Genomic DNA, 18,721 nt, shown 5'->3' with positions numbered 1-18,721 from the left:
TTTCCATTTTTTTAAACGTTATATGAAGCAGACCATGTCAAAATAGTTTTCTAAACTTTTCATGGAAAATGTTAGGGAAAATTCTCTGTACAAAGTAGAGAGAATAATGGTATAATGAACTGATGGCTAATCTTCTTTCATCTTCACCACCCTGCTAATTCCTCCACCCCAAGATTATTTAAGTCAAGTCCAATAATAGAAATATTTTTAAATGTCATGTAATAATAATTGCTTAAAATTATCAAGTATCTAGTAATTTTGCTATTTGCCCTCTTGTCTCATAATTTTGTTATCAGTTTGGTCTCTTAAGTCTCTTTTAATTTGTAAGTTCTGCTCCTCTCTCCCTCCCCCTCTTCTCACTCCTCTTTCCTCCTTTCTCAATTTATTTGTTGAAGAAGCCTGTAGTTCCCACAGAGCACTCCTCAGAGTACCCAATCTCGGTCTCTGTATACTGTTCGCCACTATAAGAAATCAGGATTCCTTATAGAAGTGGCTGATTCCAAGTCTGGATTAGGAAAAGTGCAAGATTATCCAGGAGCATCTGGTGATAACTAGAAAGAACGGAAACTATTAAAGGCCACAGAGTTTGTATTAACAGGACTCAGGAGCCTAACTGAAGAGTCTTCTACTGGTTAAAGATGGAATAACTAGAGGATAAATAAGAAAAATAAAAGTAAGGGACTGAAGCATCAAATAAGTTTAAATCCATGCATTCATAATAATGGTCAAAATGCATCAGAAATCCTAGCCTTTGGAGGATGCTGGGGGACCAATGCATTATTTTGAAAACTGATTAATAAAGAAGGAAAAAATGAATTACCCTATCTTTCCTCTATGAACTATATCTCAGGGTAACCAAACAGCTGATTAAGTAAGTTATTCTTAGACTAAGGAAGGTGTAATAGAATTAGAATACCATTATTATTTTGTAACCCCTAGTGAAATATCTAGGCAGTGATCATGAAGGGCTGCTAACATCAGGAGAGACATCTGACATTTGGAGGTCATATCACCCCCTGAAGTGTTCTTGCAAAGAAAATGAAGACCCTTTGATTGGCTTTTAAAGATATTAGTGCTTTAGTTATAGATGTCTTAGTGCCATCTTTTTTTCTCTGACCTAGGAGAAAAAGGTAAGATATTAGGATTATGAGGAAAATGTAAATCGGATTTTTATTAGTGAGGCAAGAACTCTCAAATAGACAACAAAAACTTTAAAATAATCAAGTTAAAGTGCATAGCTAAAGGAAAATGTGGCTGCAGGGAATATTTAAGGCAGAACCAAATTGAAACCTTCCTAGTGAAAGTCAAGGCCTCTCAATTAGACAACACAAACAATTTAAAACTTAAAATGACCATTCTTGTTAAAGTTCATAAATAAAGAAAAAGTGGCTGCAGGGAACGTTTAAGACATGACTTTGTCAAGGCTGCCTGTGGCTCAAACAATTAAGTCACTTCAGCTCTCGGCTTCTGTTTCCTCATCTGTAAAATGGGAGCAATAACATCTACCTCATAGTATTGTATAGAGATTAAATGAGGTAATGCAGTAAAGCACAGGTAAGTGCTCAGCAAGTGTTATCTACAATAAAATTTACTAATATTATCCTTATTAATATGCCACAACTCTCATCGTTGTTCTGTACTTTCAGAAAATAGAGCCACAAAAAAGCACATAACCCAGAAATGCCTTGGAATCTAGTCTATTGAGCAAGGCAAAGTAAGCTTACAAAACAGTGTTTATTTAAATAGGCATTGACAATTTCACATCAGTCTGCTCAATAATGTCTATGTAGCTCTTTTCTTTAAATCTTCCAGCCTGAAAGTATTTTTAAATCCACTATATTTATGCTATTATTTTATTAAAAGTACATTTTTCGTAGAAATCCCTCAATCAAGCAATTAAATCACGAGCATTTATCTACATAGTGGCTGCTGATTCTTGGGGAATGAACTGTCTGTGAGCCTTCCCTTCCCAGAGAAGTACCATACCAAGTGTCTACCCGTAGATGTAATGCACAAGAACAAAGCGTCAGAAGCAGGCCAGGCCTAGGTCCAGAACGCTAAATGTCACAGTTGTGAGTCTGCTTTATAATTTTATAACAGTCTAACTCCAGATGTTTACTAGAAAAATGTCTAATTAAAAATCATTATAAGAGAACGGACTTGAGGACACGGGGAGGAGGAAGGGTAAGCTGGGACGAAATGAGAGAGCAGCTTTGACATATATACACTACCAAATGTAAAATAGATAGCTAGTGGGAAGCAGCTGCATCGCACGGGGAGATCAGCTCAGTGCTTTGTGACCACCTAGAGGGGTGGGATAGGGAGGGTGGGAGGGAGACGCAAGAGGGAGAGGATATGGGGGTATATATATACATATAGCCGGTTCACTTTGTTATACAGCAGCAACTAACACAACATTGTAAAGCAATTGTACTCCAATAAAGATGTTTAAAAAAAGTTTTTAAATGCAGCCTGTGTTATTAAGCTATGTTACTGCATAAAAATTACTCCATAATTTTTCACAAAGAAAAAAAAAATTGCTATAGACTCTTCCAGTTACGAAGCTGATTTTCTTCTTCACCCCCTAAACCACAGCAGAGGGTTAAAACTACTTAGGTGCATCCTCTTTTCTCCTTGCATCCTGGGGACACAAACACAGACACTCATCATCATCATTGTCATTAGATGCCTCTGTTACATCAGATAGTAAAAATATGAAAATAAATTTAAATGAATGCACATTAAGTCTGTAATGTAGTGATGGAAAAAATATTTTCATGTTGTGAAGGTGAGGTACCAATATATTGTAATTTTCTGCATTGTCCTTTTTTTTTTTTTTTTTTAAACTCTACTGCCGTGAAGTAACTTCCGATCTTGATTTTAAAGCCTTGTTGGGTTTTTATTTAAGAATGTTGCTTAAAATGCTTTATTCGAGTAGCGATCGGCTTTTGAACTGAGCCTTCCTGAAGCAGGTTAGAAAAGTCTAGGGTGAATAAACCCTTTTTTAAAGCCATTTTAGCTGCAACAGTGTTTATCGTATACAGATGTCAAGTCTGATGGACAGGAGCAGGGCTAGGTGTCACTAACAGAGTAAAGGTAAGGAAACGAAGAGACCAGCTTTGGCAAAGGGAAAGAGAAGACTCAGGCCCTCCAGGCAATGTATCACCTGTCTTACCACCTCTCCCAGGCTTCCCCAGTTAAGGGGACTCAGCAAGAGAAACGAAAGCAGGAGACTTCAGAGTAACGGCAGGGACAATGGGCTAGAAAAGAAAGTGAAGACCTTAAGCAGGATAATAAAGTATTTCAAAAGTAGAGGAAGGGACATATGATGATAAAAAGGACAGTCCCGGGCGAAATTTAGACCCCAGATATGATTTCAAGGCAAGTTAAAAACTAGCAAATGCAAGAATTTTTTTTAATTTAAAAGTTAAAAGATTTTTTTTTTAATTTAAAAGTTAAATCAGTTAATTTTTTTATTTAAAAGTTAATTTTAAAGTATTGATTAAATTAATTTGTGAATAATTACATATTGATATTTATGAAAAAGATCTCAAATTGTATTAAAGCTGATTATCTAATTCTTTGAATTTTATGTACAGTTTCACTTTCCTCTTACTTTTCCCTCTTTGTAACATATACTCTTCTCCTGTAACACTGGTTTAGTTGTTTTACTGAAAAACTCTATTTTTGAAGACTAAGGTCATTAAAGAGAAAAGGATTTTCATCTCTTTATATGTTATCCACACTCCCAGGGACCCTGACTATTTAGAGCATGAATCTATAACCAGGGCACAATTGCTCTACAAAATGTCCTAATTAGCAGCAAAATGACTAAGGAAATAAATAACGTTATGTTTTTAAATGTCAACCTACAAAGTGACTAAAATCACATGGTGTCTAAATAGATAAAAGCGCAGGGAGCTCATATATAGGCGGGGATCAGGGAGGCCAAGTGTGTCAGCCACAATGGCAGGTGCGCTTCATCTTCGGTTGTTGTCCTGCTGTGCGTCTTTAGAATTCTTTGGTGCATGCACTGGACCTGCCGCATAATCAGAGCTCTTGAGCATAGGGGGAACAGCATTCACCCTCCACAGAACACTTCAGAGTAGATCAGAACACGTCTCTCTGAAGTTTACCAACAATCCAGTTTCCCCTCTTTGAATGGGTGTGGCTTAATCTCATTGTGGATCTGCCACATTTAACTTATTGTTGTCTGTGACTTAACGTTATGTTAATATGCTCATTCCCTCCAGGGGTCATTCTCTACATTCTACTGGTTGGATATCCACCCTTCTGGGATGAAGACCAGCACAGACTCTATCAGCAGATCAAGGCTGGAGCTTATGATGTATGTAATAAATGTTCATCCAGCTTTAGACGAGGGTTTTTTGTTTATTGACCGAGAACCAGATTTTTTTCATTGCTATTTTAACCATAATTTTCAGTAATGTCCCTTATTATTTTCCTCTCTCTTAGGGGAAGGGAGATAAAGAATAAGCAATGCAGCATCTATATCCAGTTTCTATTTCCTTTTAGCTCAATATCTCCTAAGATTGAAAGGTAAACAGTTTGAAGTCTCTAAGGAAGGACCTTGCTTGTCAAAGCATTTGGATCTTAGTGCATTTTAAAACATATAAAAATTAAAAGATTTTTGCTTTAGAAATGGTTACTACCTGTTTAGCTGAATTATATTTTCAAATGCTTATCACATAACTATATACCAACAATACTTTGCAATGATCCATGTATCAAATAGAACATCGTTCCATTATGTCAGTTTTGACTGTTTTTGTTTTATTTACCCAAATGGCTTCTCTGAGAGCTTTCATTTGAAGAATGGGTTTCGCAATTGAAAAATATTTGAAAAGCACAATTCCAATACATTTCATTACAATTAGAATATTTGAAAATAGGCATATGAATTAAGTTCTGTATCTGAAGAGCAAGACCTTATCTACTTTGTCTTTTGGGCTTAACTTTGTGCTCTTTGGTATAATTTTCTCTCCTTTGATAAATATGTCTGTAAATATGATTTACCACCTCCTCTGGTTTTACCTCACACAGTCCTCTGGAAGTCAGAATGCAAGGTCTGGACGTGCTCTTCCTACGTTATTAAGTGGGCTAACTAAGCGGTAGGCAATATTGGGTCCACCTTCTGTGTACAAGTTAAAAGCTCAATGTGGCTGTGAGAAAAGTTATGAGAAGTCTGTATTATATTGTATGAGGTCTCATGAACTCCCCAATGCATTTCTGACTAAACGTAACATTCAGATGGATGTGTGTATCACAGGTATTTAAAATCTTTTAGTTTTGAAGCATTCCATTTTAGCCAGACTAATGATAATTAAACCAAATTGTAATTTACCTGGCCAAGCTAGCACATTCACCATCTTTACAGACTAGAACTAGGCACCCCTCTGGGAAGACACAGCTCTGCAATGCACTGCTTGGTGAATGTGAAGGAATGAGTTTGTGAAAGTTAGAAAAATAAGAAAAGGGCCCACCTTTATCTGGGTTGAACCCAGCCCCTCATTTACTATCAGAAGATCTGCACATCATAAAGAAGCAGGGTTGAGTGTTTCTTCAATAGTTCCTGATTAGCAAGTTTTTACAACTGCCTAAAATAAACTTCTGGAATTAAAATGACAGTTGTTAAACTGGCAAAAATTTGCAAGTATTAAAGAGTCAATATCATTTTTCTTATGTTTCATTTTGCCAGTGGATCACAGACTGCCCATTTTATGACTACTAAAAGTGAACTAACTTTAGTCCATTAAGGCACAGTGACAATGCCTTTTTTCTCAAGATTGTCTATAAAAATTCGTGAATTGAGAAAAGAACCTGATATTTTGTTTATTTAGAAACTAATGCGATATACATTTTTCTTAACCCATCAAGAATATTATTTCTACTAAATATGCTTATTAAGTGAAAGTGAGGTTACATAATTATCAACAAAAAATTTATACACAGAAATTTAGAATAAATCTCTGTATCATATTATTACTATACAAACGGATTACTAATAGAAGTTATGAGAGTAAATTTCATGAACTTTCTTTTGGTGAAATTTATCATTTTTGAAGTGTTAAAATGAAATCCTGCTGAGGCTCAAATTTGTAGTCTCAAATTTCTTCTCACTGCCGCACTCCAAATAGCGACAATTTATAGGTCAGTTTTGGAACAGGAATTGAAGCTGTTTTATTTTCTCTATTACTGTTGATGAGTTGTGGAAGTGTGTAACACATTATTTTGAACCTTGGCATAGTAGCATGACGATGTGACAATGTCTCAGCTTTACTGACTTTTGCAAAATTGCATAAATAATTACAAGAAAGGCTGCATAAAATTGAATTTTCATATCAAAGCAAATATGCTTTGAGAGGACTAGAAGATTGAGTTTATTTTTCCAAATTTAAGAATGTATCACTAGTTATGGCAATTTAGTGTACATGTTTGTCCCTTATCAGTTACACTCAATATCTTAATATATAGATATATACATAGAGGGGGGATATATATATATCTATATCAGTTTGTCTATATATAGATACAATTTAACTTATACAAGAAATTCACTACTTAAGGAAATTATTAGTATATTTGGCTCTTCTCTGTTCCACTGAGTGTATCTATTTTTTAAACCCTTTATAAACATATTTTTAAAGTTTCCATCACCAGAGTGGGACACAGTGACTCCTGAAGCCAAAGACCTCATCAATAAAATGCTTACTATCAACCCTGCCAAGCGTATCACAGCCTCGGAGGCACTGAAACACCCATGGATCTGTGTAAGTGACAGTTCTTCAAAGATCTCAGGAGCTTAAATGAAAAATACATTCTCCTTTAAAATTTGTCTTACAAATAGTCTTGGCTAAAATCAGTCTTTCATTATTAGGAAACTCTTGCAGTTGAATGCTTATAAGTTTGTCAGATGGATGCAGGCACCATTAATAAAAATTTGATGAAGTTGAGGAATGCATATCTTTTGAATATCCTCAATTAAGTTTATTTTTGTCCTCTTCCAGCAACGTTCTACTGTTGCTTCCATGATGCACAGACAGGAGACTGTTGACTGCTTGAAGAAATTCAATGCCAGAAGAAAACTGAAGGTAAGAAATGTTCCACTTTTGTGAGGAGGGCGATTTGGCAGCGAGAGCAGAGATTCTGTGTGAGGAACAGAGCTATGGGCAAAGGCTTTTAAACGTGTGAGCCTCAGGACTCTTCTTCTTCTGGGTGTTTGGGAAACGGAATCTACACTGGAATTAAAGCTACGAGGAAGAGCTAGGATCAGTGGCCATGCGTGCCGTGGTCCCTCCCTTCAGTGGAAAACAGCTGTGCAGGTTCATCATCGGAATCTGGCCGCCCCCACAAGGGTGGTCCCAGCATTATGAGAAACATAGGCCCCGCTACTCTCAGGAAACCAAAGCCAAAGCCAAGCAAAAATGCCCTGACTGAAAGTAAGGCTAGGAGAAGATTTATTATCAAAAACTGCTTCTTTGTTAGGTCAGTGCTTTGCAAAGGCAGCACTAATTTTGTATTCTTATCGCTCTGACAGGGTGCCATCTTGACAACTATGCTGGCTACCAGGAACTTTTCAGGTACACGTGTTAAGCACTCGGCTCTCGAGCCCCTCCTCTCCTCTCTGGTATCTTTTTTGGAATTTAATTTAATCTTTAATTCTTTAATCATTAGAAAAACACTGTTGTTCAGGGGTGGCAAACGTGTGCCATGGATTCCTTGCACGCCTGTGGGCGCCGTCTCGCAGAGGCGTTAGGCCCGTGACTGCACTCTCCCCGAGAGCGCCCCAGCAGCCCCGCCTCTGGTCGGCACTGGAGCGGGACTCGGAACCCCTCTGCCATCCCTGCGGGGATGCACACACTTTGGAACTACGTCCTCCCCCCCAGCTTGAAGCTCAGCATTTTGAACGCAGAATTAACTGAGATCTCATAAAGTAATAACTATGAATAGTTTGTTTTTTTGTCTCATTCTCTCAGGGAATCCCAGTAAGCAAGATTTTTAGAAGAAGGCCATTATTGAGGAACCCAATTCCCTTAGGCCTAAGTTCTTTTGAAAGTACGGTTCTGTAGTAGCTTGGCCTGCTATAAGAATGATTACAACTTTCGAAGGTATCTAAACTCAAGAATTTACAGAGAACCTACCCCACAGTAGTAAACGTTCCTTGAAATGATTTCTTGGTAAAAATAAGTTTGTTTAAATAATGGGCTGAAAGAAGCTAAACTATTTCTTTATTGTAGAAGTGACTCGCCGAAGTCAACATAAAGTATATACTCTTTCCAGAAATTGAGTTTTGGAACTCCTTTTTTTGATAGGTTACCTCAAAGGATCAGGTTTCCAAAAATAAAATTTTGGTAAAAGCTCATCAGCCTTATGTATGGAGAGGGAGTGAAGCAGCAAGGCAGTTGCATTGGTAAAACTGTTTGGCTGTTTAAACGTGGAACAATTGTCGGACGATTATACCAAAAATACTACCATTTTACTTTGCTTACTGTTTATATAAGAGTGATCTGCAGCATCAAATTATCCAGCTATGTCTTCAGTAATTTATTCCTGCTACATACTTCACTTCTGAGTATTGTAGTGATGTCAGGTGATGATCTATATCATTATCATGTTTTCCAAACTTCTCAACCAATTTCTAGTTACTGTTTACCATTTTATTAAATGGTCACCTTTTGTCTCCCTTTGTATATAATGTGAGTTCGCAGGAGGCTTTCCAAAGGCTTCCACTGACCTGTTAAACAGCAACAATGATAATAACACAATGAGTAATGCTACAAACTGAGGGACTGTGTTAGTCAATTGTATGCATTTTGTCCAATTTGTTTGGTGTAGTAAAATCCTGTTACTGCCTTTGTCAAGTTACCTGTTTTATGAACAGTTGATTAATATAGTTGACATTTATATGGGTGGGTTCAATATCTCATTAAATATTAACTAATATATGCTATATTCAAATAAATTAATATTCATTGTGGCCCAATCATTAATGAATCACTAAAAAGTAGGATGATTTCTATGGTATGTATTGTTAATGACAAACTAACTTGAAAAAAATCTCCAGAATTAAGATTGTACATTTTGTTAAAGTCTCAGGCGTAAATTGGGCCTTTATTAATACATGTACCCATGTATAGAAGCTTTTTACCTCACATTTTCCTTTTCATCATCATGTAAACTAAAAACTCACACTAATATGTGGATTTGATATTGTTTCTGAATGTCTTAGCATGAAAAGCAAACTTTTTTTTATCCGTCATTTCAAAACCAACTGGTATAACATTAGACGCAGTTACATCTTATAGTTGATATTGCATTTTAGTTTTGAGTATTCATTCTGTTTCATTGCCAGACATGCTCTTTAAAGTAACTTGTCCATAAGTATATGGTTATAAAGTTGTTTTTATTTTTTCTTTTCTCCCGTTATGTGGAATGTATTTCTTGTGAGGTAAGGTGAATAGTAAGCAAAAGGGACATTTCTGCATCTCCCAGGCCAAATCCCTGCTTACCCTGAATCACTGTCTTCTCTTCGCTTGCTATTGCAATTCCAATTATTCTGAGTTTGCTTTCTAACCTATTAACTGCCACAGGATTTACTTAATATTGCTTTTTAGCTCCAGGCACACAGTATTATAGCTAAGACTACTATTTCTTACAGTCTTATTAATAATAAATTAATAGCTTTGTTGCTAAAGACTAAATAAAATTAACATTTTTGTGTCTTTTAAATAAATTTAAAATTTTATCAAAGTGATATCAAACTAATGGCCCAAATCAAACAGATGTCAGGAAATTACATGTTCATGCAGTTCTATTATAGCTAGGTATTTCCATTTCAGATACCAAATTCTATTCTGATGTACTTAAATAACTATATATATATAAAATTAACATTAAATGGAAGCATAAGTGTGTACTTTGTCCTACATGTTTGTGGATGTTCTACACTTGATCTACTAATTGTCGTTGACAGTTACATAATCCGTTCACTGTGTATGTACCCATTCATAAGTATATTTTTCACTTCACTTTTTAATATACTCAAGGAGTTCAGTGACAGAAGGAATGCTAAAAGCTCCCTCCAAAAAAGTAAAGTTTCATGTAAGACCATGTACTTTAGGAGTTCTCTGATTTAGTTGAAGATTTCATTTTGTTTTCTATCTCGCCTCAAATTTTATGAGTTTTAATTTTTCAGTGTAAAAGGCTTTTGTTTATGACCTTTGTATTCTGATTTTGAAGTATAAGAAAATACATAATACCTTTTTTTAAAGGTCATATGCTAAGCGTTTAAAAAATTTGCTCTAGGTCAATAATATACCATTTCATTTTAAGTATAGTTATTAATATTTTTGTAAAAATGAAATTATCTGATTTCAAATATATATTTATTAAAAAGAATGTTATTTAGCCAGAGCAAATTGTCACAAATGAGTTTTAAACCTCTAGGAAGAGGGACTTAAGTGGCAGAACTGGTACTTTTGGTGTGAATGAACATGTAATAACAATCTGTGAGCTGATGTCTAAAGACTTGAAATCAACTTTCTGGATTACAAAAGCATAGTCCAGTTAAAGTTCCAGTATCCTTTTCACAGCCAACAGTGAAATAAAGTCCAATAATATAAGTGGCAAAGTGTCCAATTATATTCAATGAACTAAATAAGAATTTAGTTCTAAATTTGATGTGGCAAGATTAAGAAAAGTGATACTGTATTTCAATGTCCTGTAAGCTCGCGCTCATCAATGTGACCTTGATAACTTGGCGTGTGTTGGCCATAAATCAGTAAAGGTGGTAGAAGGAAACAATAACCTGTTTTGTTGCCTGGCTATCGGTTTCTATGGATAACTCACTAAACTGATTTTACTCTCGTTTTGCAGCAGCCAAGAGTTTGTTGAAGAAACCAGATGGAGTAAAGGTAAGTTAAACAGGTGCTCCTAAACTCATTTCCGACTTTCAGATGCTGGATTATTTTTAAATGTTAAATATAAATTCTAAGTCATTGCAGCTTATACTTTTTATAGTTCCTGATAAAGGATGCAGGTTGAAATATAAAATAATTTAATATACAGGAATGACTAATATTTATACCAAGAAAAGCTGCATTTTTTCTACTTATTATATATTAAATAATCATGACAAAATAAGACTTTATATGGAGTTACTATAGAAACTGAATGTCTAAATCCTCTGTTTTACTACATCCTCAAACTGTCATGGTGACCTGAAAATCCCTGAAAACCAGATGCTTTTCCAAATAATTATGCTATGTTCTTGAAGGCTGCTGAAATTTATAGCCCATGGGGGGGAAAAAAAAAAAATCAAATCATTGAGTCTAGGAAATCAAAATTCAAATGACTATATTTCTCTGCTTGGGCAGTTTTTATAAAGGTCTTAATTGTTCCTGTTCTTCTATCATAAGGTACTGAGACAGACTTAACATGAATATCCTGAACAAATATTAGAAAAATTTTCCAAGAAAGATAATGGCAGAATATTTTGACTTTCTTGGATTTCTGAACAAAATAATACAGCTTATTTTCTACTGATTCTGTTTTGTTTCATAGGAATTTACCTTTGATTGAATATAACCTTATACATGCATTATGTTTGTTATCTTTCCAGAGTATTACCTCGATGTTTTATTTCTTTAATCCTTTTCTTTCTCTTCCAATGGCAGACACCTACATTCCTCATGAACACTTCAACGTTCTTGGGAATTAATTAATTTTCTAACGTTTGAACTTGACCCAAAGTCAAGTGGTCAGTTCATTTTGAATATATAACTTAGAAAATCATCTGTCACTTCTTATGTTCATGCCCAGTCATTTCTTCAGCACCTGTCTGTGTGTGATTTGGGAATTTCCAGAGCTATGGTGACCATGCACTTGTGATTCCCGTTAGGTTGGCATTTACCTTTGATTAATTCCTTTCCTCAACCTGTAATAGTCTCTTCCTTCTGCTTAGTTTATTCAACTTAAAGTTCAGTAATGACTGTTGATGTCTGCTTTTTTCCCAATGTAACATTGGTGGGAATGTGATATTTTAAATTTTCCAAATGTTTTATTCCCCTGTGTTTTTCTGTATTGTTTGGTGATGCAGAGCTCACAGTTTCTATTGAGACATTTATTTTCACTACTATCCTTGTATAGAAAGAAACATTTCCAGAACTTTTTTCTTCCAGTCAACTTATAGTTCACCTTTAAAGACAAAATTATTCTGTGCTCCATGCTTTGATACTTTAAAAATTCAACCGGTCATATTTTTTTTCTTTTCCTTTCTCTTTGACTGGTCAATTCAGAAAAGGAAGTCCAGTTCGAGTGTTCAGATGATGGTGAGGATCTCTATCTGCCAGATTTCTCCTCCTGTGAAAATTCACACTTAGGAATAGAACAGTCTTATTTGCCTAAGTTAGTGTAAGTGGAGAAAGTATAGGATCATTACAGGTTAATGTTAATTAACTATCAAACACAGTGCCCATGTTCAAATATTATTGTTTTTCTTTGAAATGGAATTTTTGAAATATGTCAAAAGTTTATACTGTCATCCATATGCTATTAAAAAAAGTGCAATTTTCTCCTGAAACTGAAGAAACCATGACATAATTAATGTCTATAATTATTGTGAAAAGTGAAGGAACACTATAGGATTATTTTTAAATGGTGATCATGATTACTAAAATAGGAGTGATTCTTAGTTCAGATAAACCAGAATGCATCCACCATGGAGTTTTATAAATTGTGTGAAAGTGATCTTACAAGGATTCATCCAAGTTAAACACCTTTGGAAAAAATATTTATTAACCTTAAAACTGAATGAACTCAACACCTGAAAAATAAGAATATCTTGCCCATGCCTTGTAAGCATAGTTCAGTGCATCATTTAAATATCTGGTTTCATTTAATTTTTTTAAATAAAAATACTCTGCTTCCATAACATAAAATAAATACATTTCACAAACAAAAGTGCCAGAGCTCTTGTATATTTAAAAGACAGCTGTGGTTGAGCCCATACTTGATATTTGACTCTTTAAAAGGAAGTCCTCCTAGCCTTTTACCTAGAAATTCTCCTATTATTTTAAATTAATCAATATTACAAATACCTGCAAAAGATTTTCTACAGTAAAAAAATCATTAAGCTGATCTTTAACAAAAAAGTTTTTAACTGTACATTTAAACACAAGTAAAAGTGGTGGTTGAGGGACATATTCATTTAATTCATATTTGCCGTGCCTGACAATAAAGGATGGCTCATCCAGACAGAATGGCCTTCATTTGGAAGAGACAACAGTGTGTGTATGCTGTGTATCTGTGAGTGAACGTGTGTGTGAACGTGTGTGTTGATGTGTGTGCGCTTGTACGGATAAGTTTGTGTGCATAGGTATGCCCGTGAGACATTTCCACTAAAATAAAGCAGTTCTTGGCAACCACAACCTAGGAAAAAAATCAAGTCTCATATGTCAAAACAGGAAAGATCTCAGTATATTCCTCTTTCATTCTTTGCAATATCACTGATACAAACTAAATGGAGTATATTAAATACCTGTGGGCTTTAATCTTAAACACTTCTGATCATTTGATAAGAAGTCAGCTGTGTTTTGCCAAGCACTCTTCCTGAATAGGAAATTATTTGCATGTGTGTCCCTCCTCTTTTCTCATATATTCTGTACTAAAGTGAATACTGAATTTTGACCCTTCTTTAATAAACTCCATTATCTCTTATCTCTTTTTGGCTGTTGCACAAATTTTATGTTAAATTCTGCACACTTCTATTTAAAGAAAAATTTTAAACTATCCACAAAACATAGATTGATGGTCTAATATTTAAAGGGTTATCCAGTAAAGGGCACCAAGTTTTCTCTCTTTTCTTGCATGTCACAGAGTGCAGTGTTATAGTGTATTTAAATAATACTGGTACCAAATAGTCACACAAATAGGAATGAATAGAAAAGCAAAATATTACATACCCAAGTTAATTTTTTGGACCGTCTGTCTTCCTCTCAGTGTCAGTTTCAATATGATCTGTAGGTATAAAATATGAAAGAAAAGAATTCTTAGAAAGTCTAAACAATTAAATTGGTGTAATTGCTTATAAATATTCATTTGGTATTCATTTATTTTATGCAGAATGTTTTTCTCTTTAAGTCCTTAAGTACATTTATACTAAAATTATGGGATGTATTTTTTAGATAATAATATGTAAAGAAAATAACTAGATAATATAGTGCAAGACAGTGAATGTTAATTTATATTTGTTTGATAATCACAATGTCATGCATGAGTTTAAGTGGATGTTGATTATTACTTTTCAGTCTTTGATTCTTTAGTAACCAAACTCAATTGTAGTTTCAAGTTGCCACTTGTCAACAAAGAGTCTTCTCTGGGCCATTACAATACTTATTGACCCTCTGAGTTGTTTTCACAAAGTGGCTTCCATAGTGATAATGATCTTTCTTTAAGGTCAAAACCAATTACGTTAAAGCAAGGGAATGGTATTACCAAATAGTCTTCAACAATAGCAGTAATTTGACAGAATACATAGTGTTTTCCTCTCAAACAATTGTGAAAAATAAAGTCATTTTGCATCCAGAATATAGTAAAGAGTTCAATTTGCTCATTTATAATTGAAGATGTATTTTTTAAAGGAGACCCAGACTTATCATTTTAAGATATTTTATTATAAAGCCTGCATTTCATCAGAAGACCTAAGTTTTTAATTTGATACCTACGAAACAAAATGATGATGGCTCCCCAGAGAAAGACAGTCTGTGTGTGACTTCAGGCTCAAGAATCAAATGAAAAAAGGAATGTATTCATAACAATGAAAATTGGAAGCTGGGAAACAGAATCCAACCTGAAGAGTATGAAAATGTTTACATTTATTTCATACTCTGACACTTGATTTGAGCTCCGTTGAAGCAGCTCTTTGTCTGTTTGCTAAGGTGGCACAGCCAAAGCAGCCAAGTCCGTTTTGTCATTCCACCATCACAGACACAGTCCTAGCCTGGGTGTGACCATCGGAGACTAGAATTGATCATCATTCCTGTCAGTCATCATAGTGTCTTTCATGTTCATCTTCAGTGGCTCTTTATTTTCATGTCTATATCTCCACGTAGACATGCTGTGTATAGAGACATTGGCTACTGAGGGGTTTAAGGCATCTCTTTTTCTATTTTCTGCATACCTACAGATAAACAACAAAGCCAACGTGGTAACCAGCCCCAAAGAAAATATTCCTACCCCGGCGCTGGTATACCTGGACTCTTTGTAACCCTTCTTAAGTTCTTTACTGTCTTGGTTGTTTCTCTCATTTGCTTTCACTATATAGATACATACATTTTTTATTTTTTTATTTTTTTTGGATTTTGTTCTTGTTTTTGCTTTCTGAGATATGAGAAAAGTTCTTTTCTTTTTGTTAAGGTAGTTGTCAAACAGTGTGTTTCTAACATGAGATGACCTCATTTCATTTTTGACCATTGTACTGACGATAGCTGTGGTCTTCAGTTAAAAGTGTTGCATGCTGCCTTAGAAATGCGCTTTGGTTGCTCTTAGCTCTTCTTTTGATGATAGCTCTAGATATGCAAACAGTGGTTTCTTCCTTTCCTGACGCAACTGTTGACATCAAGGAGAGCTAAGAGGATTACTGCTAGACAAAAGTAAATGTGGACCTTATTCAGAGTTCCCGTTTCCCTCTTATTACGACAGCAGGGCTTTGTAAGACCTCACTTTCTGAGATAAAGAGGCACTGGATAATTTAAAGCTTTTTGTTTGTTGTGTTTTAAATTAAATTATCACTGTTTCACTTTAATCCAAAGAATGAAATTGCATAGCACAGAGCTTTGAATTATCAGTGGGAATCAGTTTTGTCCATTTCTATCAAATTCACACAATCAGTTTAACACTTTGAGACCATATTATGTTAAAATTCAAGGTTTGAATACTGGCATTCAATGTTCTTAGTTTCATAATGTTTTCCCCAAATTATTCCATGTTTTGATTTATGAGTTTCAGAAATGTTAATGGTTTTTTACTGTCCTCTGTACTGTTAATTTCAGATGAATGGAAAATGTTAGGGAGATTGTCCCACTAGAGTTAACCAGAAGGCTCAATTTAAAAACATTTAAAGGAAGGACACCTCAAGATAGCAGGTTACTTACTAGCAAAAAAACAGTGTTGATCATACCTCCAGCCAGGGAAGGGAAGAAGGGCAGCAGTAAATATGCTTTCTAAGTACTGCAGCATAAAGTGTAGTGGAGATGAGATAGTCTAGTGGGCAGAGTGCTTACGATTGAAGAGCATTCTCCATGGGTTGCAGTAACTCCCAGTTGCTAAGACATCATATAATGAAAGTGCCAAGAATGCCATTGATGTATGGACACTGAATCATTTTTTACATCAGGTATTTGACTGTTATTTTCCACTTGGGAATATTTCTTCAATTTTCTAGTAGAAAGCAATAGAAAAAATAATATTTTCTTCATGGAAAAACATGACTTTACAAACAAATCTTTCATTTAAGTCTATAAAGCAGAAATTTCTTATATATATATGAATTAACATGGGATTTAACAGCAATGCGTCTCAAATTACAGTGATTATATGATTAGTTCTAGAACCTTTTCAGTGTTTCTCAGAATTTCTTATGGACTTGTGAAATACATTCTTTAGGATAGCCCTTTTTTAAGCGTCGTCCAATGATTCTAGGTTTTCCAAGGGTATTTATCTGTGTACTGTGACACCATGATTCGTTCTCAAATTAATACAGCTGAAAAATATCTTCACAAAGACTTTGAGATCATCTCAAAAAGTTCTAATCTCCAGTGCCCTTGGCCAGTTTTCTATGGGACAGATATTAACAGGCTGTTTGTTAAAGAAGAAAGGAAAGCTCTATCTGGTATAGGACTTTGTGAAACAGCAAGTGCCTCTTTAGGTCTCCAAACTTCAAAGCCTTGTCTGTACGCTGATCACGAATAAGGTCTTTTGCATGCTGCTGCTAGGTACTGAGGTGCTGTATCTCATGGGCTCACCAGGGAGATCTTTCATCAGAGATCTTGTCAGCTGCAACCTCTGACAGTAGTTAACATTGCTTAAGCTCTTGTCACTATTTAGTTGTGTCAGCTGGCTCACTCTGCTCTGTCCCTGCACTAGTTAAGAATGTACTTACCAATGCGAACTGTTTCTTTCTCTATTTTGTTCTCACTCAGGAGCCCCAAACTACTGTAATCCACAACCCTGATGGAAACAAGGTATTCAGAAAGAATCAACATCATCTTGCTTTAATAAGATTACACATCTCATCAAATATTCAAAGCAAAATTAATTCATAGTCTCAAACTAGGAAAGAAAACCCTTACCCTTTTCTACCATACTTTCTTTTGGGCCTAATTTATCTGGAACTATACACATATTTTCTTTGAAAACAAAAATGAATGACATCGTGAAAGAGAAATGAATGGTGCAATTAGTCAGTAAAAGTCCAGTTAACAAGTCTACATGTCAAGATGACTGTGTATCTTAAACAATTCCATCTGGTTTTTTCCCCCCCATGCCTGTCTGCATTGTACTTTAGATGTGTTCTGCATGAAATTTTAGAATTTCTTGCTATATCATTCCACTATCTTCAAAAAAATCAACTTGAGTTCATAGTTATTTGTTTAAGTTTAATGTTGCTTTTGAATTTAATTCATTCTGTTGTCATAGTGTGCTTTTTGTTTTCTTTTAATTCCCTGTTGTTTGTGGTGTTTTTGTTGTTTGACATGGACTTGAGGATAATCAGGGAGTTTCACTTCTTGTGAAGTATGTTTGTTTTTGTTGAATTATATGCATTTCAGTAACAGACATGTAACTGCTTATCCTGAAAGAAGACTATGATGTTTCCTATCCATTGTAAATTGTTTGCATAGCAGGTTAACTAATTAACAGTACTTGTATACATGTCCGTAGGATGAAAGGAGGCAGTTCCCGAACATAGTCCATCTTTCTGCTTTGTTACTTCTCATCCGTTATTATATGTCTAAGGGGAGGGAAAAATACTTCATCAGACTTTTCTCAAATTTTAAGTATAGTCATGGGTCTTACTTTTCCTTACTCTTATCTAGTGTTAAAGTCTTAGAAAACACATTTCCTCTGGTCTAACATTTAGTTGGTCAATATTAAAATCACTAAAGTAAAAAAACATGAAGTGTTATGTTCCTTAATATGAGATGTATTTTACAGTCATGACATTTAAAATGTTCCAAGTCCCTAAAAGACTTGAGGTAGTCAGGAGCATGACACATGTGAACAATTATTTTCAATATCATTAGCAAGTGAAAGACCAAGCATAGCAGCTGGAGTGGACACTTCGATAATTCTAGCTATGTCATTTGTAAGAGTTGTTGCATGATATTTCCTGCTTACATGAATTAGTGTATTTTTACAGTGCATGGGTTTATCCTCATCTTGAGTTTAAATTTGAATACTAGGTCACATTAAGAAACGCATGAAGACTCTGCTTTGGTTTTATGTTGTGGAGACTCTGGATATATCTTTGATTAGTCTGTCCCTTTGGATTAAATATTATATATCATAGTTGTATAAATTGATCATTTTTTTGAATATTGAATCTCTAAAAGTACACTAATGTTTGCATCATTTTCCAAAATTTGTTTTCATTGCTGAACACATAGCTATCCATTAGAAGTTTCCAATTTTTTTTGGCAGTAGC

At 34.8% G+C, this 18,721-nt stretch overlaps 1 protein-coding gene across 6 annotated transcripts in view; it reads left to right on the top strand.

Annotated features, from left to right (window-relative positions):
• CAMK2D (calcium/calmodulin dependent protein kinase II delta) overlaps positions 1-18,721 on the top strand; it is a 284,407-nt gene that overhangs the window by 229,793 nt on the left and 35,893 nt on the right. For 4 of the 6 annotated variants that reach the window (XM_068543349.1, XM_068543347.1, XM_068543348.1 and 1 more), the window contains 5 exons: positions 4,254-4,348; positions 6,669-6,791; positions 7,029-7,112; positions 7,559-7,601; positions 10,897-10,934. In XM_068543349.1, coding sequence (XP_068399450.1) covers positions 4,254-4,348; positions 6,669-6,791; positions 7,029-7,112; positions 7,559-7,601; positions 10,897-10,934 — 383 coding nt within the window. The remainder of the gene's footprint in view (positions 1-4,253; positions 4,349-6,668; positions 6,792-7,028; positions 7,113-7,558; positions 7,602-10,896; positions 10,935-18,721) is intronic. The other 2 variants (XM_068543345.1, XM_068543346.1) reach the window with 1 other exon arrangement.

The sequence above is a fragment of the Eschrichtius robustus genome, chromosome 4 (genome assembly GCF_028021215.1).
Source record: "Eschrichtius robustus isolate mEscRob2 chromosome 4, mEscRob2.pri, whole genome shotgun sequence".
Lineage (NCBI taxonomy): Eukaryota > Metazoa > Chordata > Mammalia > Artiodactyla > Eschrichtiidae > Eschrichtius > Eschrichtius robustus.
The sequence above is the reverse complement of the archived record's forward strand: the minus strand, read 5'-3'. Positions and strand labels throughout refer to the sequence as shown.